Source organism: Meleagris gallopavo, chromosome 7 (assembly GCF_905368555.1).
Source record: "Meleagris gallopavo chromosome 7, MGAL_WU_HG_1.1, whole genome shotgun sequence".
Lineage (NCBI taxonomy): Eukaryota > Metazoa > Chordata > Aves > Galliformes > Phasianidae > Meleagris > Meleagris gallopavo.
Genome location: NC_139410.1, coordinates 5,950,112 through 5,975,597, shown reverse-complemented (window position 1 = coordinate 5,975,597; position 25,486 = coordinate 5,950,112). Strand labels below are relative to the sequence as shown.

At 39.5% G+C, this 25,486-nt stretch overlaps 1 protein-coding gene across 1 annotated transcript in view; it reads left to right on the top strand.

Annotated features, from left to right (window-relative positions):
- BARD1 (BRCA1 associated RING domain 1) overlaps positions 1-25,486 on the top strand; it is a 43,023-nt gene that overhangs the window by 3,647 nt on the left and 13,890 nt on the right. Inside the window, exons 3-7 of the mRNA XM_010713295.4 lie at positions 250-395; positions 8,195-9,162; positions 17,086-17,166; positions 17,847-18,019; positions 24,641-24,749. Of these exons, the coding sequence (XP_010711597.2) occupies positions 250-395; positions 8,195-9,162; positions 17,086-17,166; positions 17,847-18,019; positions 24,641-24,749 (1,477 nt within the window). The remainder of the gene's footprint in view (positions 1-249; positions 396-8,194; positions 9,163-17,085; positions 17,167-17,846; positions 18,020-24,640; positions 24,750-25,486) is intronic.

Sequence of the window (25,486 nt, the reverse complement as noted above, 5' to 3'; positions counted from 1 at the left end):
TAGGAGTCATGTGAAACCGTGACAGCATCCTCGCAAGGCTCTAGACTTAGCTTGCTTAATTATGGCTTGTCATCTTGCCATGATAAATATGTCCTCTCCTATGCTTGTGACTAGCTCATATTTGCTTCACAATAGTAGTTTGTCAATGTTAAGGGAAGAGATTCTCTGAGCATTTGGCTCTGAAAAGGCTATATGTAAGTACAATAGATAACTTACACTGGGTAATAGATTTTTACTTTTGACTTTCAGATCTTGCATGGGCGACCACGTTGGCAAAGGATGCCCAGTGTGCCATGTGCCAGCCTGGGTGCAAGACATGCAGATAAACCGTCAACTGGATGACATGGTCCAGCTCTGCAGCAAACTGCGGCGTCTCCTGGGTGCAGACAGCTCAGGTAAGAACAAATATGGGCCTCTGACAGACAGCCATTGAATCCAGACTGCAGCGTTTCGTCTCGTGTACTTTATAGAGAATGAGCAGTGCAGCTCTGTTTAAGATTCTGAAAAGCTGTTACAAACCATGTTTGGAAAACTTGATGTGAGGAGAGCTGTCTGTATGGATTGCTGGTTCTTCAAATCTGTTTTAAGAAGAAATCTGCATGAGCGGGTTATCCATAATTCATTAGAATCTGTCTTTCAAAATTAGATGAAAGTAGGATATATTCCCAAGTCTTATGGCAGTTAGTTGAACACACCAGGGGCACAAGTTGTGATATCTTCTCCTAAGGGAACACAAATGTGTAACATCCCACAGTACACATTTCCTTAGGAGGGTCCATTAAAGTATTAAGACATTATCATGCCCCTCAGTGATTTGCATGCCAAGGCATACGTGGTATCCCAGTAGTTTTCAGTTTGGGGTTTTTACACACAAAAAACTCTGCTCTCTGCTTAGAGAGAAAAGGGGGCAGGTCTTAATTCATTTATTTTATTCTGGTCCCTAACAGTGAGCTAGTTTGCTACAATGGAATTTTGTCCTTGTTGATTGTACAAGAAGATTGCAGAGTTTGTGCACTGGAAATTAATGTCTGTCAAATTTCAGACTGATTGTCAAAGTAGGAATAAATGAAATGAGTGTAGGTGAATGTGTGACTCTTCTGCAAGCCTGGAGAGGAGCCTCTTATGTAATACGAAGTTTTAGAAAACACTCATTTAGTTGTCAAATGCAGAAAAAGGAATTCTTGCTTCATTGTTGCTTCTTAATACGTTTGTCTAAATAAAGGATCCTTTATCAAAGTCTGTATTCACCTTCATGTTCATTAATGGGGTAGCTCCTTATTGGCATCAAAATACATTGATGGGATGAGACTGGAAGCCTGTTGTCTGTCTGCAAAGGAATTTCTTTTCTATAAATCAAGAAATCTGGAGCATAGAGAGTTCTAGGTCATGGCTTATGCACGATGTCAGGGAAACATCTTGGTGGTGAAGGCTTAACAAGGCTTTAACAAAACCTAGTTGGAGGAGAATCTTGGGAGGAGGCACTTGTGGTGCTGTAAGCAAACTGTTTAATGTGCAGCTGGTTACAATTATTGATACTGCTTGAACGTTCTGCAGAACTTAGAGATGGAATGACTCTTAGAAATTGGTGTGAACTTTCACTGAGCTAGAAGTTGGATGCTACATGTAACGCCATAGCAGTTCTGAAATGAGGTTTGTGTGGTGTGGCTTAGCCATTGAAAAAATGAGGTTCTTTTATCATTTGCTGTGTTTGGACTTTAAAGTAGGCTCTAGGTGAATGTTTACAAGAGTGTTCTGTTTGAAGCTGAAGTTATGAACTAATGTGGAAGCTTGCTTTCCATCGCACCTAGTCTTTGCTCTGTTAAGCATCAGAGGTCTTGCGGATGTTATATAATGATGTTAAGGGAAAAAAATCTGAGCTCATTGTGATGAAAGGTTTGGATACATACATAAGCGAGCACACTTCTAACAGAGTTGTCTCATGCTATGGCAGATCGTAGCTTCAGATTTTTAAGAACAAATCCTTCAGGATGCTTTGTCACTCTTATTTCTGGCAAATCTGTCACTTCTCGTAGACATTTGTCTTGAAGTTAGTATATACAAAGTGAAATATGTGTGAGTTTGGAAAATTGAGCTCTTGTTTAGAAGTTGCTTTCATGTTCTTATGGCGCTACTTCTGCCCAGTCAACAATGTTTTCTTCTCCTTCTGTTAGAAGGTCAGCAATCATATTCCTATGGAGGAAAGGAAAAGAAGCAGAAGAAAAAGCAGTTGAAATGGGGATTGTTTCATACATCTGTTTTTGAATATCTGAAAAGGTTGAAGTTGAAATCCGAAGTTCCACGGTGCTCAGGAGGAGGGATCTTGCCTGCTAGTCCACTGGGATAAAGGACAGCTTTCTGCACAGCTGTGTTTGTTCTAAAAAACAGTAGCAAATAATTCAGGGAAGATTGCACAAAACAATTTTTCCTTCTCTTTTAATTTAAAGGGAAGCGCAACAGATGACAGTACAGAATAATATGAGGGATGTGACCGGGGAGGACTGGCAAATACTTGCATTTTCTATCCACATTCTGTAGGTTAGCAAAAGCTGAGTCTCAAAATGAATTCATTAGAGATGTTGCATCCTTCTCACTGCCCACTGTTGGAGCTTTACAAGGATAATGGGAAACTGGCTGGCTGGTTTCACAAATAGAGTATTTGCACATCACTCTTCAGGTCTTAGGCCATTACTCTTTAGTGTTGCCAACTCCAAGACCTCTTGGTGGTTGATGGGTTAATAGGCTCAATAGGGGCCAGTTTCTTAGAAGCCACTGAGATGCTTCAAGACTAGCTTAAAAAAAGAAGAAAGGTGGCTTCCCTGGAAAGAACAAAAGTTTTTTCTGGGCTTTTGCTGGTAGTCTTACAGGTGAGAAAGTAGGTGCCAGAATTGGTCTCTCTTCTGTTTATTAGATTAATTTTTTTTTTCAATTGAGCAAGAATGACACTACTGAAGTTTTGGTTCTGATAAACAGCACAGAAGATGGACAGGAAAAATGAGAATGTTTCTTCTGTGTGCACCTAGTTGTTTGAAGCACTGAGCCAGAGGCATGGACCAAGGTTGAGAAACTTGCTACAGACCTCAGTCCATGCAGGGCACTTACGTTACCTCTATTTTGTGCCTTTATTATAGAGCAAATATTTGTTGAATACACTTCAAATCTAGTGGCTTTGGGAGCCATTATTTAAGATCATGACTTTTGTATTAGAAAGGTCCGTGTTTCAGTCGAAGCACTGTTCTCTTCCTCTTGACATGGGGCCTTGGACTCGAGGATCTCTAGAGGTCCTTTCCAACCCCCTACAGTTCTGTGACCCTGTGACTGGGGAGGAGAGGCTTAAACTAGATTGGAAGAATTCCATGGTGAATGTCATGGAGTAGTTTAGACATTATCACCTCATCGGATGAGAAATGTTTCAATCTTCCAGCTTCATTTCAGAGCTGGACAAATATAAACAAATTTGTGTCACTTCATGTTGAAACAGACTTGGACATGCAAGAGATTAGCTACAGCATAGCAACTCCAACTAGTGAGTCTGCAACGGCATGCACTATCCAAAGTTTCCTTCAACTTACACAGCTCTTCCAAAAAACATGGTGTAGTCTTAATGGCCGGTTTTAGCAGAGAGTAAAGCCAGGTGGTGGTGTTGTTATCTCTTATGCTTTTGATTGTTTTGTTAAAGTTCAGGTTTTTTTTCTCTAGAGAAGTTTCCTACTTCACATGAAAAATAACTTGAATGGAATGCGTGTAGAAAAGAACCTTGCAGGCAAAAATGCATGTAGTCAGTTGCATCAACATCAGATAAAGGAGTAATCTTTCAATCTGTGGGTTATTTATCAAAACAAGTTCCAAATCAGAAGCTTTTTTATCTGGCCAGTGAAATATCAAGATTGCCTTATTTTACAGAACTAAGGATGTGTTTGATTAAAGCCTCCAACGTGTGGAATTACTCTGTGGATTATCACTTTCACATTTTGAGGGCGTCTCCAAACTGTCTAGCAGAGAGAGATCATAGCATCTTTCTCCTGAGAGTATGGCTGTTTCTGTGTCAGTTAATGATGAGTATTAAGTGGCCTAATTCCCCTTCTGACTTTCTTAGGGTAGAAATGTCCCCATCTCCATTAAAAAGAAGAAGCAAGCTGTTAGTTCTTGGATTATTTTCACTTTCTTGTCTATCATCCCTTAGGATTTATGAGGCTTTCTCCCCCACCTCACTGTTTTTTATTCCCTTTTCAAGTGTAGCTTATTAATTGCATTTACTCTACAATATAAAGTTGCTGTCATTACGGTGGGTAAGTAGTAAGAACTTGTTGAATCGTGGACAAAGTATGTAGCTGCAAGAGATGAATGATTGACAGTAATGCTCTTGAAAATGACTTTCCAAATACTACAGATGTTTGTGTGATATTCTTTGAAAATATCATCATAAATGATCCCAGCAGTCACTTGCAGGTGATTTTACCTTGTTCTTTGTAACGTAATCTGCTTCGCAAAGCATTTCATCCACCAAGCCTTCTCTTCTTTCTCACACACAGCTAAAGCTTTGCAGGTATTAGTCAAATTTTCACAGGCTTGTCTTGATATTGGTGGACAGTGGGATAAATTAACTTTTGATTAGTCTCCATAGCATCACAGTTCAGTTTCTCAGCTTTCTGATGTGTGTGTGTGTGTGTGTGTGTGTGTGATGGAGGGGGAGGGATGTTGAACTGTTGTAACAGATTGTATTGCATTTCATGTATGCTATGACATTTTTCTTAATAGCTAAAACCGAGTTTTTTGAATAGCTGGAATTTCTCCCCTTTTCTCCTGTGCTGAGTACTTAACTTGCAAAATAATCATTCTTCAGTGAAGGCTCTAATGTTGCACAGATGGCACCAAAGCACTTCCCTTTGATTTTTAATAAGGGACTAGTTTGTCAAAGAGATTTCTCAACTTCTGTTCTGAAACCCATAATAGAGAATAATTTGAAAGGCACACAATGTGCATCATTATATTCCTTTGATGCAGATTAATGATAGCTAAACTACTTTTTCTAATTGCTTCTTTTTTTTCCCTGCTCTAGTCTGTTATTGCACTCCAGCAAAACTTGGAACCGTGGCACTCCAGTTGTATCTACCATTATTTTTGTCTATTCTCAGTCCTTTTTTTAACACTCAAGAAATTGAATTCTATTAAATATCAGCATTAAGAAACTTGTGTTTATTATGTGCAAAGAGCCTCAATTGGAAAGCATTCAGATAATCTTGTGTATATTGATACAGTATTTAGTACATAAGCAACAGAGAGTAAATACATTACTTTCATTGTAGGCTCTTTCTAACACTGTGGATAATCTTTACACTAATATAAATGTTTAAAATCTAGAATTAATAAGTCATGCTTCACTGATTTACCTTGTCTCAATGAATCTTTAAAAAAAATAAAGCTTGCATGCATTAATAAACCAATTACATCTTAATCATTACACAGTCATTTTTCCATTCCTGTTGAGATGCAGGCTCTGTGAATTGGCTTCCAACTTCAAGACAGGAAAGAATTTCTTTGGATTGATTTTTTTCTATGAGCAGTTTTCTCTGAAGGTAGTTTGACTGAGTGCACTTAGCTACCAGATAATTCCCTCTTTATATAGATGAACATTTGCATAGTAAACTGCAACAACTTCCTTTCAGCTTCTAAGCACTGTCTTTTCTCTCTGTCCCAGCTCTGAGTCCATTAAAGGAACAGATTTTCAGGGAGGATAGATGTGCCATTTGTCCCTATTATTTATACTCCCTGCCTTGTGAACTTCAGAAACAGAAGAGAGAGAAGCAGAATTTGAGAACAGCGTTTCTTAGCAGTTGCTATGCAGAGCTGTTCAGGTAAAGCTGATGACAGCTACAGAACATTCTGACAAATGGAGTTTGTGAAGAGTGGTCAAAGGACACCTACCACCAGAGCAAAGTTGCAGGAGCTTCCCTGGGTTTGCATGGCTGGCCTCTGGGTGTGTGAAGGGAATCTTTCACAGTCTGCCTAGCATTTTGATCTCCTTCTGTGAATGCCTTCTCTATTCAAAAGCATGCTCTTTGACATGTGAAGTAGTCAAAGTGAGGAAAAATAATCACAGGAAAGCATTTATTTAGTGTGTTTTCAGCAGGTGTTCACTAACCTGACTACTAAGTCCCTGATGAGCAACCAGTAATGAACAGGTTCGTTTAAAAACTCTTGTGGTGAATTTTTCACAAGCTCTCTTGCTGCCAGAAGTGGTACATAGAGAGCTTCCAGTGTAAATACTTAATTGTGTTACACTGCTTTAGATCCTGCTTCTGAAGGGCAGTGCCTTTGATTGCATTTGTCACTTGAGCTTTAAAGTCTTCCTGTGCTGTACACATCAAAAAGAATTCTGACCATCACAAAATTGTTGGACAAATTACTTTTGCAAGCTGATTTCATTCTTGTTCCTTACTGGTGGATGGCTGGTAGTTCTAGCAAGGCAAATATTTCAGAAGGGAATCTTCTTGTTGTGTAAACAATGAAGGCAAGACAAATAGTAACTCTTATATTTTGCATCTGTTTTGCAATCAAGTTTTTTTTCTTAAGATGTTATTGTCAAAATGAAATTGGGTATTATATCTTCCTGAAGGCTAGCTTGTTATGAGATTTGAGCCTCAATTTCAATCCTTTTATCCTGTTTGTACCAAGCCCAACCCTAAAGGAGAACCAAATAGCTGCAGTTCTGTACTTGGTAATTATCTTGCTGGTATGGCGTAGCTTTTGTTAAATAAGTAAATGATTGATTAGCTAGCCTCAAGCTGTATTCTCAAATACACTTTTGTCTGATGCCTTACATATCCCTCTAGCTAAATCTCCTCGTACCTAGGAGTCTCTTTTAATTTGAGGGGTAAGTAGGGTAGTTTAAATCAAAATTAAGGAAATGTTTAACCTTGAAATGCTCTTTTAAAAAGAAAAATGATATTGGATTGCTAACTGTACAGCTTTGTTTTAAGTGAAATAATTATAAAGATATATTATTGTGTGTAAGGGATTGGGAATACTTTGTATAACATCTGAGTTAACCTCAGCTTGTTGTGAAAAACAGCTTATGGTTATGTCCATGGAAAAATAAGAGAAAGCATGGGTAAGACAAATCATCCTTAGAAAGTTAACACACTGTAGGTAGTATGTTGTTGCATTCACTGTCTGTCTTTCACTTTCAATAACTAAGACTTTGTATCATTGGTTTTTCTTCTGTAATTTTTTTAAAGAAAAACAGCACACTAATCTTGTTTAAGAAAAACGGAAGCATCCTATCTGCCTTCCTAGGCAAAACGAATATTGGTTCTGTGATCCCAATTGTTAACACATCAGTAGGACTTCTGTGAATGGCAATGTAGTTTTGGGAGCTTGGAGGTAATGGAGACAAGGAGATGTGCCCGTTGCATCAGTGTCCTTAGTGTGTCATGTTTACTTCACAGGACTTATCTGACTAACCTAAACCGAGTTAGATTTCCAGAGAGGAATCTGTGATCTGTTTTAGTCACTTGGATTGAAAGAGCTGTTAAATTAAATTGATGTTTAACTTAGAGGTCTTTATTTTTTAAGCCATTGAGGAGACTTTATAGCCCCTGTTCTTAACTGTTGTTCCCTGTACAGGATATTCCTCTGTCATTTTGGTTATTGATTTGTACTTTGCTGTACGGTGTGAGTTATAAAATTGCTCCATTGCACATTTTTAAAGAAGTATTTGAGATGATCAAAGCATTCCTTGCAGTTATTTACTGCCAAGGGTTAGAGGATCAGATAACAGGATACAATCACTTGTAGATTTTGTATGTTCCTCTGACTCATCTGCTATATCTGTGGAATTAATCAACATTTGTCAGAAATATTTAACATTCCTATAAGCATTTTATTTTTGATTGCTTGCAGTAACTCTTTGCGTTTTTCCTCAGATAAACTGTAATATTGCTTCAGGAAATTGTTCTGTACTGGTGTCTGTACACAGGCTACTTTGGTAGACCTGTTTCCAAGGAAAGCCCTGTGAGAAATACTTTTTCTCCTTTGTATAACCTGGTCAAAAATTGTGTGTGTGCTGCTTTGTTAACCTAGGGAGTTAAGGAACTGTCTCAACCTGGGTGTTTGCTTGCCTAGCAAGGCAAATGGTTGTGATGCTCTTCTGAATAGCACTCTCTGAATTATTTTTCTTCTTCCCTTTCTTTCTTAGATTCAACGGAATCTACGTCTACACCAATGTGCTCGGACTCTGGAGAAAACAGTAAGAAGGGACAAATAAAAATGTGGTTCAGCCCAAGAAGTAAGAAGATTCGATGCATCGTGAACAGGAATCAGCCTAAGCCTAATAATAATGACCCTTGTCAAGACCCATCTTCAGTTTATCATTTCTTTCCTTCCCCTGTTCATGAAAAGCCCTCCAAAACAACAAAAAAGCAAACCCAGAGGCAGAGTAAGAAGATGAAGAAAAAACGCCTAGCAAACATCAACAAAGCGTGGGATTTAGAGAAGCCTGAGCAAAAAGGAGGGGTTGAGGAGAAGACTTCCAAGGAGAAGCGTGTGACCATTTGCAGTGAGACTCTAGTCCTGTGCACTCCAGAACCAAATAGTCCCAAAGCGACACTTCAACAGGAATCTGTAGAGGAAGCTGACTCCACCAAAAACTTGGAAGAAGTGGAAGTATCTCCAGAGGTGAAATCCTCAAAGGAGGAAGATAATGATGAGGCTGTCTGTCCTGTACGAGTCAGCAAGGAAAAAAACTGTGCTGCAGAGAAATTGCCATCAATAGAAAGCGAAGCAATGCCTTTGAAACGTGGAAGGGAGCAATCAAAACTTCCAGATACTTCTCAGTCTAAAAGACGAAGAAGTGAGGGGAGCCTTAACAGGAATTCAGGCAGTCAGACTTCTTGCTCAGAGGACTTGTCTCAGGATTGCCCTATCCCCCAAGTGACCGAACCCACGACACCTGTTCAGGTCTGTGGCAGTGTAATGAGGACAAGAAGCTCTGCAGCAAGAAGTACTCCTTCACTTCGAAAATCTCCCTCTACTCCATCTACTTTCAAAGCTTGTAATCAAGTAGGAATACCTCAGAGTCCTTCTGTGTTCAAGTCCCCTGCTAGTAACACAATTGCCAGAAGGAATTACAAAGGGGAGACTTTGCTTCATGTTGCTTCCATCAAGGTAGGACTGTCATCTTGTTATTTCACCTTTAGGGTTTAAAAAGGCAACATTGTATTTAAAATATCTTGAAAGCCACTTCAGCACATTCTGATTTTGGAGGCAAAGCTCATTATATGGTCTTCCTCCTCTGTGTTTAGTGAGTTCTTTCCAACTTGTTTCTTTGACTTCATAAAGAAACTACTGTTGGAATCATCAAAGATGCTTATTATTGAGAATCTTAGTGTATTTTACAGTGTCACTCACACTTGCAGGTTCTGAGGAGTAAGTCCAAAGTTTTGGCCTTATGTGCTGGAAATTCTCTGACTTGCTGTGAGCAGTTTATTTAGGTTTTTCATATCTCATGGAGTGAGACCTTGATCAGTTCAACTTGACCTGGTAACTGCCAGGAGGAGATTTTAATTTCTTGCATAAAGATGACTGCAACTCGAGATAAGTATCTTGTAACCTTTAGGATCTCCATCTGATGCTGACCAAATACTGCACCCTGGATTTCTGTGCTGAGCCCCCTCTGAGTGTGCTGTCCTTACAGTGGAGAAGGGAGCATGAGGCCAGAGTTGAGATGTTCTTAGGAAACGTTTGTATACGATCAGTATTATTCATAGAATAACACCTACCACTCATCTGGCTGTTATTGTGCTAGCCAATTTCTTCTTTGGTTTCTTCTCCAATTCAATACCAATTTCTTCTCCATGGCCTTTGCTCTTAGCAAAAGTTATCCTTGTAGAAGCTACCTGCAGATGGGGTAAGCTGAAAACTTGCAGTCAGACTCATCAAATGTGTTATAATAGTGGCTCTTCTCTGTGAGGGCATTACGAAGAGTTTATACCCTAGCAATTTAAATGTTCTTTGTGCTAAATCATAATGTAGAAATGCTGTGTTGTTAATCAGCTGCCTCTGCTGGTAGAATTGATTCACCTGTAAGCATCCTGACATTCATACTGCACTTCTATTTATCAAGACAAAGGCTGTTTTTGATAAATAACTGTGTCCTCTTTCAAAGGCATCCTAATAACCCACTCCTGCTGCACATGAGACCTTTCTAAGTGGAAGTGGCAGCTGAGCTAAGTTCACATCTCTTACTTGATGCCATTAATACTGGATTAGGAAAGAGAAAATGAGATGTTGTCCTCACAGGACTCAAGAGCTTTAAAGGATAGATCTTGTTTCTTCTCTTCGTAAGTCCTCTTTATTAAAACACTTGGTTACAAATTATCCTTCCATGATTTTCTGGGAATTTCTGAAGAAAAGTATTGTGACTCATTCTAAAAATTGATCTACCTTGATGAGTGTTGACACAGTTATGGTTTCCATGCCTGATGCTTCTTTGGAACACAAGTACTTCATCCAAGAAAAGAGCATCAATATGGTGTATTGTGAGATTTGGAGTAAAAACTGATACGCCAATAAGGTGGCTTTTCACTGCAGGGCATTTTGAAGATGAACAAAAAGAAGATTATCTGATGCTATAGACACAAGAATAAATGTGTTGCAGCTGTCCAGAGTTGGTAGTATTGCTTGTCAGCATTGGTACAGCATTACCTGAGAAAAAAGGGGTAGGGCTACTTTAGGGACACTCCAACTGTAGTTTAGGCAATGCAGTAGGCAGACACCTTAATGCCTTGTCAGTCCTGTGTGTGAATCCATTTTGATTAATGTTTTAATAATCATTGAGCAGGGTGGGAAATAGCTTCCATTCTTCATTGGTTCTGCTGTGTGGGGGAAAAAAAAGAAAACCAACCCTTTGATTCTGTCTGTATTGCAATGGTCATTGTAAAGGCTTTGCTAACTAGATAGGGCCTAGGGATGGTCCCAAAGTTACCACACTGTTAAATATAGTTAAAATAAGGCAAGGAGAGTGGCCTTTTTGCTTATGGTTTACTTTTTATCTATGTCCAGCTACTTAACTCTAAAGAAACTGTTTAACTGTCTCTGAACCATAGCTCTTTATCTGTAGAGGGAGGTATTATGGATTATTTCTTTTCATTTGGGCTTGATTTCTTGAGGTCCCTTCCAACCCCTATGGTTCTCTGATTTGTGGTATTCTTTCTCTTTTTACATCACTACCATGGGCATGTTAGGGCACTCATGAGAAGCTGCTGCATCACCTGCAGCCAGTACTAGTCCATGGCAAAGTGGATTAAGAACAAGTTGCTCAAGCCAGGGTGGTGTGGAGACTTAATGTTTCCAGTGAGCTATTGGTGATGTGTTTTGCCATCTTTGCAAAGCAGTGAACAAGTAATTGTGATTCATTGCCATGAATCTGTTGGGAGCATCCAGCCATTGCAAGAAAACATTGTATTCAGGCATCTTCAGTATAAGCTGTGTCATTCTAGATTACTATTTATAGGAACCTTGCTGTACTTTATAACAAATAGCAGATGTGTTCTCGAATAAGTTGGTCTTGAAAATATTTGGTTGCATGCTGTATCTGTATTCCCACTGTGCTTCTAAAAAAATCCCTGCCAGATCTTTGGTTTCTGGAAGTATTTTTCTTCCAGTGTTGTGTTACAGGTGAATATTTCTTCATGTTTCTGCAGCCTGCAATGTTCTTGCATGTGTCTAATGAGAAAGTCTTGGAGCTGCCACCCTCTCCCAAGTGAAACAAAGTCTAGTTTTCTGAGATTTCATTAATTATTAAAAAAAAATCTGTTATTTTCATTATCTTTTAGGGTTTAATACTCTGGATGTAATGAAAGCTAATTGACTTCCTGTTTTTTTCTTATTTAAAATAGATAATTAACAACATTATGAGGCATTAAAATTAAGTGCATTGTTCTGTTTCGAACGATTCTGAGGGGTTGTTCCCATTTAGTACTTCTCCTCTAGTGATAAACTGAGTGAAATCAGAATGGCTTTTGAGAAAGATTCTAGAATGGATGAACTTAAAGCTGAGTTGCAGTAATAAATGAAAATAAATGCAGCTCTCCCCTCAGCAGACGGCAGTCATGTTTGTCTTCCTTTATAGTCATTAAAGCTAGAACTTCCAATTAGTCAAGATACAAAACGTGCCCTTCTGCACTCCTGATATTCTAACCTGGTGGGAAGTTGCCCCTTTAACAGCCCATCTGTATAAGGTGTTGTTATTTTCTTTAACAATAAAATAACGAGTTATTCACAGTACAAACTCTCTTACTTATGTGATGCTCAAAAATGTGACTCAGTACTACTTAGATTTCAGATGCTGTACTAACTAGCTAATGTGGAAAGAAGAGGACTTCACGAAAGCTTTACCCATGGTTAGCCCACTCTCCATATTCATTATGCTTAGCACTGCAGTACTGCTAGGTAATTCTGTGAGAGTGTTCCTTTTTATTACTTCGTTACCAGTTGTGTAATGATGACCTGAAAGAAGGAAAAAGTTTTTGTGAGCATCAGATGACCAAGCTCTAGACCATTTGGATCATTTTTAGGTAGACATCTGACCTCGCCAGCTGTGCAATTCCTTCCTTTTGGTACCAATGGATCTAACTCACGATTAAATGTTGGGCCACGTATGCACATCCCTTGCTGCTCTTCCTCTTTAGCCTTTAGGCAGTGAACAAACAGCATCCTTTGCTCCAGCTGCTTCACAGTGAGTTAGTGCATCCCTTGGTCTGGGGTCTTGCCCAGGCCTGATTCTGCACAGCAAGTGACTGAGTATAACATACATTTTATTGGAGAAAGGAGATCTGTTAGAAAGTGACAAGATGATTCAGGTGCAGGCTTGGCACCTCAGTCTGCTTTAAACCTATTTTTGAGAGTGAGCTTCTAGGATTCTGTAATACTCAAGGACATATAATCCTAACAAAATAAAGCATCTTTATTGCAAGTTAACACAAATTAACATAGAAAAGTAAGTATATACTTATGGTTAATTAGCCATGTACACACTTATCTGTATTTGAAAGTGTTGCTGGTACAGTACTCACCAAGCTGCTCTTAGGAGTGGGGCTGACCAACACTGGCAGAATTTTGCATCAAAGCTGATCTGTTTCATGGAGTCTGATGTCAACCAGGCATCCTCAGGTATCCAAGAGTTCTCATGCAGAGAAGTTTATGCAGTGGAAGCTCTGAGCTTAGGCGGGCAGTGAGTTACTTCATCCTTAAAGACCTAGGAGATGTAGGACAACAGCACACACAGCATCCAGGAGCTGCTGCTGACTTCTGTTCCTCTACCTAGAACAGCCAATTGAAGTTGCTGGTTTGTATTTTCTTAGACCAATTCTCGCTTTCCCAGACTGAATTTTGCTTTTCACAGAAGCACTTCTGTTTTTCTGGGTGATAATTGCAGTTTTCTTGTGCTTATTAAGGACATTTCCAGATGTTTCAAGTTCTTATGTACCCAGCTGCTTGTGTAGAAGCCACCTTGTATTTCCCAAGAGTATCTCAGGTTCCTAGACCTGCAGCATTTTCTATTGTCAGTGTTTCAGCAGACATCTTCCTCTGGTATTTCCCCATCATAACCACATTGCCTTTATGGTTGCTGCCATCATGGTTTGAGAATTAATTCAGAGAAATTGGAGGTGAGAAACTTGCTGTTTATTGGAAACAGTTGAATGGAGCATTCATAATCACTATAAACATGCTGTAATCCATTTTTGGTCCTCTTTAGTCATTTTTTATGAGCTGTAGTTTTCTTCACGCTGTGCCATATCTGAACAAGCAAACATGTTTGGCTTTAAAAGGGTTTTTTGTTCATTTGTTTTACCCAAAGGCTGAAATCTCTTGAGCAAGCAAAGGGAGAAGTGTTTGGTTGATGTTGTACAGGTTTTTAACCCTAACTCTTTGAGTTTCATTTTTGAACTGGTAGAATTTTTACATTAACTTAATAATTTAAAGGTGACTTTCAGAGAAAACGTATGGCTAATGGAAGCAGTAAAGGAGAAAATGTCAGAAGTGTGCCTAAAGGGGCACTTGCAATTGTTGTTAACCATCTGTTCTTGTTAGCACTGTGACATGTAACTGATGTTAGGACTTGAAAGGGGGGAAAAGAACCCAAAATGTTGTCCAAGCCAAGTGGGTTTGGTTTTCTGGGTTTATGCCATCAGTATCTGCAGGATCTAACTGCTCACTGGGAGGGACTGCTTTCAAAGCTGTGTAAATACCCTTCTCTCTGTAAGCTAATGCAACGCTATCTTCTGGGCCTGCCAACAGATGGCCCCAATGCCTTTCCTGCTTCTGTGACTTTTCTGAGCTCCCTTAAGCAGAAGAAGAGCAAACCCAATCCATTATGCTGTTGTCACTATACATAAGGTTGGTTATGAGCTTCTCATGTCCTTTGCTTTACTTCTTCCAAACAGGTACCGTTACGCTCTGCAATAGCTTCTGACTCTTTAGAGTCTGGTTGTAATCTATCATTGATAATGAGATGTAAAAAAACAACATTTCCCTGGGCTTTTTAATGTTAGTGCTTCTCCATCTGATGTTTGTCCTGTTTGCTTCTGAACAAGCAGCATCTCCACTTGTTTCCACTCTGGCTGCAGACTGTGAACACAAGCTGTTGGGCCCCACTGGTGTAGCTTCGACTGCTGGGGACTGGTGATTTTCTGCTGGCATTGCTAGGGACAAGCAAATTCAAGGGACCAAATGCACATAATCTATTTGAATATTAGTCAAAGCATAATTCATGGAATTGTAGGGGTTGCAAGGGACATCTGGGTTTCAAGTCCAACCCTCTGCTAAAGCAGGTTCCCTACAGTAGACTTTACGAAGCATGTTTGAATGGGTGATCTCAAAGCAATAGCTGGGTGAAATTGTGGACTCCTGCTTTCTTGTGGAGAAAAGGAAGATGGTGTACTGATATTTTGTGACTGGGCTTTGCCCTTACCAGATGCTCTGGAAAATTCTAAACAAGAAAGGGCAAGCACTAACTCATGAGTAACTCTATCAGCTTTGACCACCTGTTAACAGATGACTTTGTATGATCCTCTGGTGCCAGCAACCCTCCTTGCAGGAGGGGCTTTAGGGTGTTTGCTAAGAATCTGCTTCTTGAAATTCCTATTTCCCAAAAGGATGCTTCAATCAAAGAGCTTCTTGGTGGTATGTCATCACAGAATAGCTTGGTTTGGAAGAGACCTCAACGATCATCTAGTTTTGACCTCAAAAAGGCATGCACTCCTATCATGTGACGTAGCCAGAAATGAAGTAGTCAATTCAACTGTTTCTTCCAGTTTTGAGGCTACAAACAGTTCCTGAACATATCCCTTGCAATCCTGATTGACAGCACGTCTGCAGCCTCTGCACAGCACAACTGACATGACAGCTTCCCACCCTTCTGTCAATCTCATCGCAAGGTGCCACTTGCAGGGCGTGGGTTCCATTTACAGCTGGGGGGGATGTCAAAATTCTTCTGTGAACAGCAAAACATTGCTCTTCCCATTTTTGATTCTGGTCTGTTGTTTATTCTGGGGATGTTCTGTTGTCCACACCAGCTACGCTTCCTTTGGTAAAGCTACAGTAATGCTTTACAAATCAATATTTATGTTACTGTTCTGAACAGCTACAGTACTCTGATGCCCACACAAATTATTAGCTATGCTTACTGCTCTAGAGGAGAGTACTATGGAAATGTCAAACCTTGCTGTACATGTTTGCAAACTTAACTTTAAATGATAAGCTCGGATCTTGCTTATTATAGATAATTGTATTTCTCTTTGTAGAGAAAGATCTGCTGCTGATCTCACCATCTTAGCTGTTTCTGAATAACTGTTGAGATTTGATGCGTGTCTGTTACCTTGCAATCGTATTCTAACAGCAGCATATTCTTAAATTGCTTTGAAATTTAGTGTTTTACTGGGACATCTAGGTTGGGAATATAATGGATGAAACTTCCTTGCCATCTAATTTGCCTGACTGCTGTAGAGCCAGTGATTCTCAGTGCTTTCTTTGTGAGTGTTTCTTGCTGGATTTATTTGTGCTGAGCAGAGTCTGATGTCTTCATATTTTCTCTAACTAGAGAGTGAAGATTAAAGCAGTTGTTTTTCAGTGATGCTCACTACTAACAAAAATAAATGGGATTAAGTTTATTTCTGTTGTTCTTAAGACTTAATAATCTCTCACATTTTCCTAAGTTGTGCTGTAGAGCAACAGTTCCTTGATGCTATGTGAGGTACAGAACTTTGTGTATCATGGAATAAACTTTTTTCCCTGTGGCTCATGATATTTATACATTGCAAGTTTGGTTAAGGACAAGGGCAAGATACCAGTTTACATGCTAGTGTTTCAATACCTTGCTCTAGGACAGGTGTCTTGAAATTGTCATGAAATGCCTTCACCAACTCTGCCCAGTAGCTTCTTTTGCCATATTATTATGGAGACAAATTGGAGGCCAAGCAGAAATCAGTTTCCCTTATATTCAGGTTTTACTATAGGCAAGGAAATGAAAATAACGTATTTTCCAAAAAGCAATTGCAAACTATTGTGTTAGAACAAGTGTCAGAGTTTCAGTGAGATTCAATGTAAGCGGTAATTTCAGTGTTAAATAGAAATCTTTTCCTTTTGACTTGTGGGGGGAAAACAATCTGCAGGAGCTTGTTTGGCTTATTAGTCTGTTTTACCTGCACATGTTTCTAGCCAATCCTTTACACCTCAAAGAAAAAAAAAAAATGGAGGAGAAAAGAAATAACTTGTGAATAAGCATTCCTTGTCCTTGCAGTTGATTCTAGTGTACCAGATCAAACTTTCCATTTCAGGGTTCTGCATTCAGATATATTTTTTACATTAAAATCAGGGGCATATGTATGGGGAAAATGTTCAGCTCCTTCTAACTGAACAATGATAAACAGTTGTCTCCAAACCAGCTAAGTTTCTGTTATCCTAGCGGTTTCCAAATGGAAGACTGATTTAATGTCATTGCAGGTAAACTTATAATATTGCATTTTATAAATTTGTTGTCTTTGTGTGTCTTTATTACTCTGTAATGATAATTATTTTTTACCTACGTAGGGTGACTTAGCAGCTGTTGAAGAGCTGCTGAAAAATGGGGCAGATCCCAATGTTAAAGACAACGCTGGCTGGACACCACTGGTGAGTTGTAGACTTCTTACCTTTTGTCTTTCTATCAGATTTCGTTTAATCCCTCCTTTTCTCATGCTTTGGTTCCCTTTATACACACTTAGGTGACAAAGAATTGTTCAAGATAGAAAATGATGGCAGTGTAAAAGAATTTATTATTAACAGCTGCAGCCAAATCCATCTTTCCTCTGCTGGGTTAGAACCTGCAACTGAGCTGTCTGAGATTCTGCAAATGCAGAAAATGTGACTATGATACCTAGACATCTGTATTTCATGAGTACTTAATGTCCTTGATGTTTTTCTTAACGTTTTTGGAAGTAGATGGAGTGGTTGAATGAAAAAATATCGCATGCTTGAAGAAAGAGAATAAATAGAAAGCTTTTTTCAGCAACTTCTTTCTCTTTCCTAAACAGTATTCTTGACTGAGCCTGTAATCTGTGAGGCTTTGTTCTCTGTGGTCTAATTTGAACACAATTGGCCTTTGTTCGCCTCCTCTCTGTGCTTGTTATTAGTGCCAGGTTCCAAGGTTAGTTCATGTTGGGAATGTAATGCAGTATCCTTGCATTGTTTTCCCTGATTATCTTCTGAGAGGGTTTGAACATGAGCACGTTAACTGGTATGACAGAGGTCCTTCTTCTGATCTCTGTTTCACTTGAGTTTTCTCTTTCCTGCTTGTGGACTCGCCACGCTAGCACGAGGCGTGTAACCACGGGCACCAAGAGGTGGTGGAGCTGTTGCTACAACACAAAGCACTGGTGAATTCTACGGGCTATCAGAACGATTCGCCCCTTCACGACGCTGCCAAGAATGGGCACGTGAGCATTGTTGAGCTGCTGCTTCTGCATGGTGCCTCCCGTGATGCAGTGTGAGTAGATGTAATGCTATTTAAGCTGTAGCACCAGCTACAGTATCCAGGATGTATGATAAGTAAATGTGAAGCAAAGCTAGTTTATTAAATGCCATTATTTGTAGTTGTAGTGGAGATGTTAAACATTGCATGCTGTGTTGGGCTTATATCGACCCCTTTTCAAGGTGTTTTGTTTCCATTTCACTTTGTCCTAGACTTTCTTGAAGATGTCTAAATCATAAATAGCTGGGGACTGTCCTAGAACAGCATATTTTGTTGCTCTCCTATTTTAACACTCTTCTGTTGGCATTTTGTTACAGCTCAGTGAGATATGGAATGCTGAACTAGATGAGCTTTGAACTGCTACATCTGGTTTTTTACTTTCCCTTCACTCCTTGCTAGGTGTTTCAATCCAAACTGCAGACTGTTAGTATACCAGCTGTTAAATGTGGTTGTAGATGTTTTAGTATTGCTGTTGTGCCGGGAGCACCCAACACGTGTCAATAGAGGGGTCTGTGTGTGTGTGTGTGTGTGTGTGTGTAACAAGACAGATGAAGCCTTGTGTGCCATAAATTTCATTGTCAAGAGCACAACAAAACATAAGCAAATCCAGTTTAATCACTTCAGCTCACTCTTGAAGATCACAGAATTGAGGTATTCTTAAGAAAAGCATGGGCTTTTCAAAACCAGTCATAGTCTTGAAAACACTGGAGTTGGAGAACGGGGGGGGAAAAAAGCACACAACCTAACTGTGAAAAAGGATCAATTGTTCATCTTCACTTTGTTCTTGAACAACAAAGACCCGCACATTACACCCTAAGCTGACAACTTCAGAAACTGATTTTCCAACCACTCATGTATTGCTCTCTGGTTGTGAGACACTTGTCTGTCTGGTATCTGAAAGTGTAGCATAGACAACAGCTTTGATGCAAGTTTTCAACAGGCCTCGAGCGCTGCAGGGTTTGCACTGCAGAGTCTCCAAATGCCAGCATTGGGACTCTTCAGGTCTCTTGTTAGCCTTAATCTCTGCTGTGTGGGCTTAGACAAACTGAGACAAAGCTGAACTTATTTCAGCTCATTCTGTGTGAGCAAACATGATCTTCTGTTGAAACAGGAGCTTTTTAATCAGGGAAGGAAAGATTTGAATAAATCTTAAACTTGGCCGTAGTTTTCACTGAATATGGTAAGATTCAGTTGTGCATTAAGGCACTGGGATGTAGGCTAGGTCACAACACTGTAACCAACTACTTCTAGCAGTATTAAAAATGGCTTTCTTCTGAATACACAGTGTTCTTGCCTTAACCTCCAGTGTACTCAAAATCTCTGTATGCTGTTTATAAATATGAAAAAATATACTTCTTAAATCTTCTGGGGAACAAACATAGCCTTTCTTGATCTGTTTTGTTGCTTTGGCAAAAAAACAGCCCTGCCTGCCCCCTGCCCAGGATAAAGTGAGGCTTCCAAATCTTCTGTATGTTCTCTATCCCTGTCTGAAGTGTTACTGCATATATTCCTATCATAGCAATGAGGGGAAGATGTTTTTTCCATTTTACAGAGAATGTAAGAGACATAAAAAGAAGGGATCTAGAAGTGAGGTGTTCAGATTTGAATAGTAAGACTTTACTGACCTCTTCCAAACATTGCCAAGAAACAATATAAACAACAACAACGTATGTGAGACTTCTGAGTATGCCTTATACTTCCTTCCCTTTTCTACTGAGCCCTGACGGTTTTAAAAACAAATTGCTACAATCTTTCCCTGGACCACAACTGTCCAAATCTTACAGGGTGGTTTTCTGCCTGTGCTTCTGGTCCTAATTAAATAGTAGTTGGATTTGTCTAGATAAGTGGATTTGAAACCTGTTTGATGTAAAAAGTTTAATTTTCTTTTTTCTAGTGAATGCAAGAACCCTTATAATGAAGTCAAGACTCTAGCAAGAAGCATGCTTTTCTTCAGAGTTTTTTCATATATCCAGGAGCAGTGCTTTAAAAACAGGAGGCAAGAGCAGGGTGATCAGCTCAGATAGTGCACTTATCATTGTCTATTTGGTATGATTAGTTATAATTGGCCTCATTGTTCTTAATACAGATATGCTTACCTGCATGTTAGGACTAGCACTGTTAATGTCGAAATTGAGCAGTAATGAGCAGAACTGTCAGCTCTGAAGGGTGTACTTGAGGAGTGCCTTAAAATTAAAGGTATGCAGTGTGTAAGCTAGAACTATAGCAAATTTTGCTAAGCTACTGTCTTTGCATTGATTCTTTACATGCGTTTGGTTTTGCTCATTGCGTGGGCTTTTCAAGTGCTCAGTGAACTTTCAGGCTGGATGGGGGCCCTCTTTATCCTAGCAGTGATTCTTCCCTGCCTCATGAAATGGGGGAACTTTGAAATAGTTCACTGTGGTTACTCAGAGACTTTTCCTTTAGCTAACCTTAGTGAATCATGAACATGAAACATGTAGTCAAATGTTACTTGAGATATGCAGTATGAAAATCCCCAGAAGTGGCTGTTCTGACCATAGAGATAACTTGATTATTTCTTAATATTCCTTGTGTGCTGTAGAGTTAATCTATTGGAATTAAAGCAAATATTACATTGAAGAGCCTGCTTAGAGCAGTAGTTTTGAATTTCAGTGTGAAACTTGATTGTACAAGACAAAAATATATATTTTTAAAGAAATGAAGTATTTTAACTGAAGACCTCAAGACAGTTAAGATCTCCTGGACTGTAGGGAATTATAAGATATATCTGGGAACAAATACAGCCACTTTCCAAGGGACTCAAGGCATGAGGAAGTAACTAGGTATAAGATAAAGCAACTGCATATCTTTTGGACAAAGAGAATACAGGTGAGAGCTACAACATCTCTTTCCAGATTTGCAGTTCTAGGATTTCAGTCTTCTTCAGAAACAGATTTCCAAAAAAAATTCTAAGATTTAGTAGTAGTGGCAATTCTTTTACCACTTGAAATTTCCACTGACTGGGAAAGACACAAAGTGCAAATGGAAAATGTTATATGCACCAATAGATCTGTTGATTGTCCCACTGGTCTAGTTAATTTTTTTAAAGTTAATCTCCTACACGTAGCTTTTTTTTTTCCCCAGCTTTTTTTCCATGTGCCCATTCTTGAATTCTGCCTCTTTCCTTGCTTCACAGCAAGCCAAGTGATTCGAAAAATTAATTCTGTGCATTTGCAGTTTCACAGTACTTTCTAAATGCTTTCACTCAAATGGGCTGTCTTGCCAGTTCTTCATGCGCAGTAAGTTTAGCATTAGTAAAAATTGTTGTTGCCCTGTTTGTTTTTTTTTTAGGTGTTAGCAGTCTGAGTAGTTGAGTCTGATTCCAAACAGACCTGGGTGAATGTTTAGGGGTTGGTTGTTGTCCCCAGTTATGAATGGCATAGAGGTAAATGTGACTCTGGGGCTTCTGAGGAACTGGCATGGATATATCCCTCTTATCTGTTCTCCCCTGGTTGCTTGTTTCTTGAAAGTTCCCTGAAACATGTAGGAGGTAGCTGTTAAATGCCTTTTCTGCTACAGCAATTAGTCTCTTTGTAGCTAAGACTTTGTAGGTAAGAATTCAGCAATGTTTCACCATAAACCGAATCCCATTTTTAAAGCTGTTCATAAGAAGCTCTTTGATCGGTCAGTCCTTAAGATATCACCTGTCGTCTCATGTAAAGCCATACTCAAAAGATTCTATTGAGTTGCTCTTCATTGGGCTCATCTTTGTTCTCAGCACAGACATCCTGCTCTTTGATTGGAAATTGCTGGAGCCCTAAGAGCCCTCCACTGAATATTCCTTGATGACTGACTAATAGGAGAGTGTTTGCATCAAAGGATACATCTGACTCTTGAATGTTTAAATGAACTTGCAAGAAGCCCTCTTACACTCTAGTAGAAAGAAGTGTGCCTTAGAGACCTTGTATTCTGGCTGAAGCACCAGAGGCACTTACTACTGTCTGATGGTAACACTTCTGTCTGTCTTCCTTCTGAAGGTGGAACTTATCAGCTCAGCACCATATGGGCCCATATTCAGCAAACACTAACCTATATGTGTCTGGTATTCCTCAAAATGCTGTGTTTGTGTACCTGTTGCAGACCCAGTATCAATGGCACTCAATTTCATTTCACAATATGGAAAGTTCAAAAGTTTAAATCCTCAACAGCATGGAAGGTTTCTCTTGTTCTTCAGCTTGGCTGCAGACAGACTTGAACACACTTGTTTTTGCCAATCCTGCTTGTGAGTCTAGAAACCATGTATGTTCCCAACGTATTAGGAATAGTACCTTTAAATAACTATGCCAAGAGTGGTACCAGCTGAACAGAGACTTAGTCTCTTTCTGGTTATGAGTACCTCCAGGTGCCTAAGTAAAATGAAGAAATCTGGTTTTTGGCCTTATTCTTAGACAAGGAAGTCAAAGAAATACCCAATATCTGTTTTACAGAGATATTCCTTACTTTTTCTTTGTAAAAGGACTACTCTCACACCTCTGTGGTGTTTTCCTCCCTTTCCCTTCTGATCAAACTGCTTTGATACAGATATTCAGAACACTTAAACCCATCTCTTGGGCTGGTGTGCATTTTCTTTTTTTCCAGCTCTTATTTCCCAAGCTCATCACTGTTCATTTCAACGTGCCACCTTAGCATCCTATGACTGGCCATTAATTCTTTGCTTCTAATGAGAGGATGGCATTTTGCAGTGCTCTGGTAAGAGATGATTAAAATGTTCTTAAACGATGGGAGAGAGGGGGAGAAGACACAATCGAATGAATACAGAGGGGCCAGCTAAAGCTCCTATTTGAGCAGTTTGTATTTAACAAATGCCTTCTGCCAATTAAACATATAATAGCAGTGGCCTGAAGGTAAATATTCATCAGGTGATTAGTTGTTTTTTCTTTCAGTAGTCAAGGATCTTTGGGAGAAAGGACACTCCCAAACCTCAGCAACTAATGTGATTTTTTTTTTTTCCCTTTCCATTTTTTCACAGCAAAAGTTCAGCCAGCCATCCAGTCTAAAGATGACTTTAGTGTATGTGCTACTGTTGTTTCTCTGTATCCATTGTTCAGAGGAACTGTCCTGCAGCAGTTTGAGTGGGATATGACCCTTATTTAAAGAAAAGGCAAAAGCTACCCTGATGATGCATGACAAAGCAGGAACAGCATGACAGTATTTAATGGGCTACAACTCCTAGGACTGGGCTGAGGTTTAACCAATTATCTTTTAGTCTGTGGAATTTGTATTAGGCTGGCTCTCTGCTCATTAGTAACGCAGGAGAGCTCTGGTTTGGCAATAATATGAAATTGGAAACTGTAAAATACTGGAATCTCCCATGTGGGGTTTTTGTGAGTTGTAGTGTTCCCAAGAGCTAAAGTCAGCAAGCTGTGCTCAGCCAGGGGCATAGAAAGAGTCTGGGGTCAGTCCTGTCTTTTAACTTTGAGCTGGCCAAAGCCCCCCAGTGTAGTCAGAATGAAGATTTAATGATTTGAGCTTTTGTTCAGGCTGGGTTGAGTAGTGGCTTCGTGGAATTCGCTGTAAAGCTTCCTGGATTCTTACTCTGCACAGGAACGTGTGGCTAACTAAGAGACAGCACTTGAAAGATGCAGCAGTTTTTTGACCTCTTTAAATGTTTCATTGCTTGATGACAAAGCTTGGCAGGTTTCAGGCACTGAGTCAGGGCTTTGTTCTTGGTGACGAGCTTCCCCTTCATAATGAGCTCTTACTATGCATTTTAACAGCCAGAGTTGCATGAGGTGAGGAGAAGAGGATCAACTGGAATGGCCATTATTCCCGCAAAGGGCAGAACAAGCAGAATATCTCCCAAGGGGGCTGGCAGAGGATTGTGTTTGTTAACAGCAATTACACCTGTTCTGCAGTTTCAGGCTTTCCTCTTCTCATTGCTGTCCTGCAAATGCAAAGCCATGTGAGGAAGAGACAGAAGCCATGGCTGTGCTTGATGTTGTGTTTATAGCAAAGCATATCTGTCAGGGATGTTAAAAGAATGGGGGAGGTGAGGGGTCTTGAAGCATATCTAATAACTACGAGCTGCCACACAGGATGAACAATTTTCAACAAAATTACCAAACAAACACAAATTTGAATGAATTGGCTGTAATGTGTTCTGTGGCCCAGCACTGATAAATAAGATGCTTACTCAAATTTTGAATGTGTGAGGGAGCTTCTGCGCTCAGGAAGAATGCAGATAGGTTTTCCCATGAAAACCTAACATCAAACTCCAGTGGTTAATTCAATAGGTGGAATCTTCCAGTGTTCCTTTTGTGTCAAAAGGGTAAGCTAAAAATGCATTTTCTTGATCCTGTGAGGCCAGTGAAAAGATGGAAGCTGAAATTTCTGGGTCTTGTGAATGATATCAGTGTATCTCAAAAGAGTTTATCAAGAACTGTAGCATATTTAACATAGCACTCTGAACATCCCTTATTCCTCAGCTGAATGCAGCAGCTTGTAATTCAGTATCCATCTGTCTTGGATACAATTCTTATTTGAGGCTTTGTGGTTTTTAGCTGAAATTACATATTAGTTAGAAAGTGATGGTGGGGAAGCTACCCGGCTAACATACCAGTTAGTTAAGAATCAAGTCACATTTTATTTACTTAAACCCATCTGTGTTTGTTTTGCCAGTAATATATTTGGTCTGCGGCCTGTGGACTATGCAGAGAGTGAAAAGATGAAGTCTGTGCTAATGTTACCAGTCAAGAACGAATCATTTTCATTTAGCCAGCCCTCTGAGGTAAGTGTTCAGCGTGGGTTTTATTTTTTTGTTGTTGTAGTTGTGCTTTTGTTTGTTTGTTTTCAAAGAAAAAGAGCATCAGTTCATCCTGTAAGTGCAAAAGGTTTGGAACTTGGGGGATTGCCTAGATCTCCCTGTAAAGGCAGAGGCTTAAAGTAGTCTAGGGAGCTAATATGGGTAGTATTATTTCTAGACTATATGCGGGGCACTTACAAGCTTCAGTATTCCATGTTATGGTAGCTTTACCTGGGAAAGTGCTTTGTTATAGGAGAATGGGCACAGTTGTTCCTGAAGTATTGTTCCTTTGCTATTATTGGTGTTATTCTGCATGTTTAAATTTGCTCTGCTTGCCAAACTACCTGAAAGCAGCAGAAGTCTTTGCTCCAGGTTCTTTTTTGCTTTTAAGTCTGTTCCAATATTGTCCTACTATCCCTTAACCAACAGTAAAGATGTCAGCTCAGCAGCTGAAAACAGCTTTTGAATTATTGGTTTGGTTCTGTTTTCTTTTTTCCTGTTTTGTTTTTTTTTTTTTTCCTAAAGTCTTCTGGATTTGTAACCAAAACTTATCCAGGCACACTATCATGATGTGCTTTTTGCTTCCTAATGAGAGATGATTAAACTGAGCTGGCTGATACAAGTAGTCCTTTCTTACTTCGTGGTACATAGCCTGCTATGATCTCTTCTCAGTGGACAATAAAATACCTGTTGATGAAAAGTAAACTGTTGCAGCTAAATCA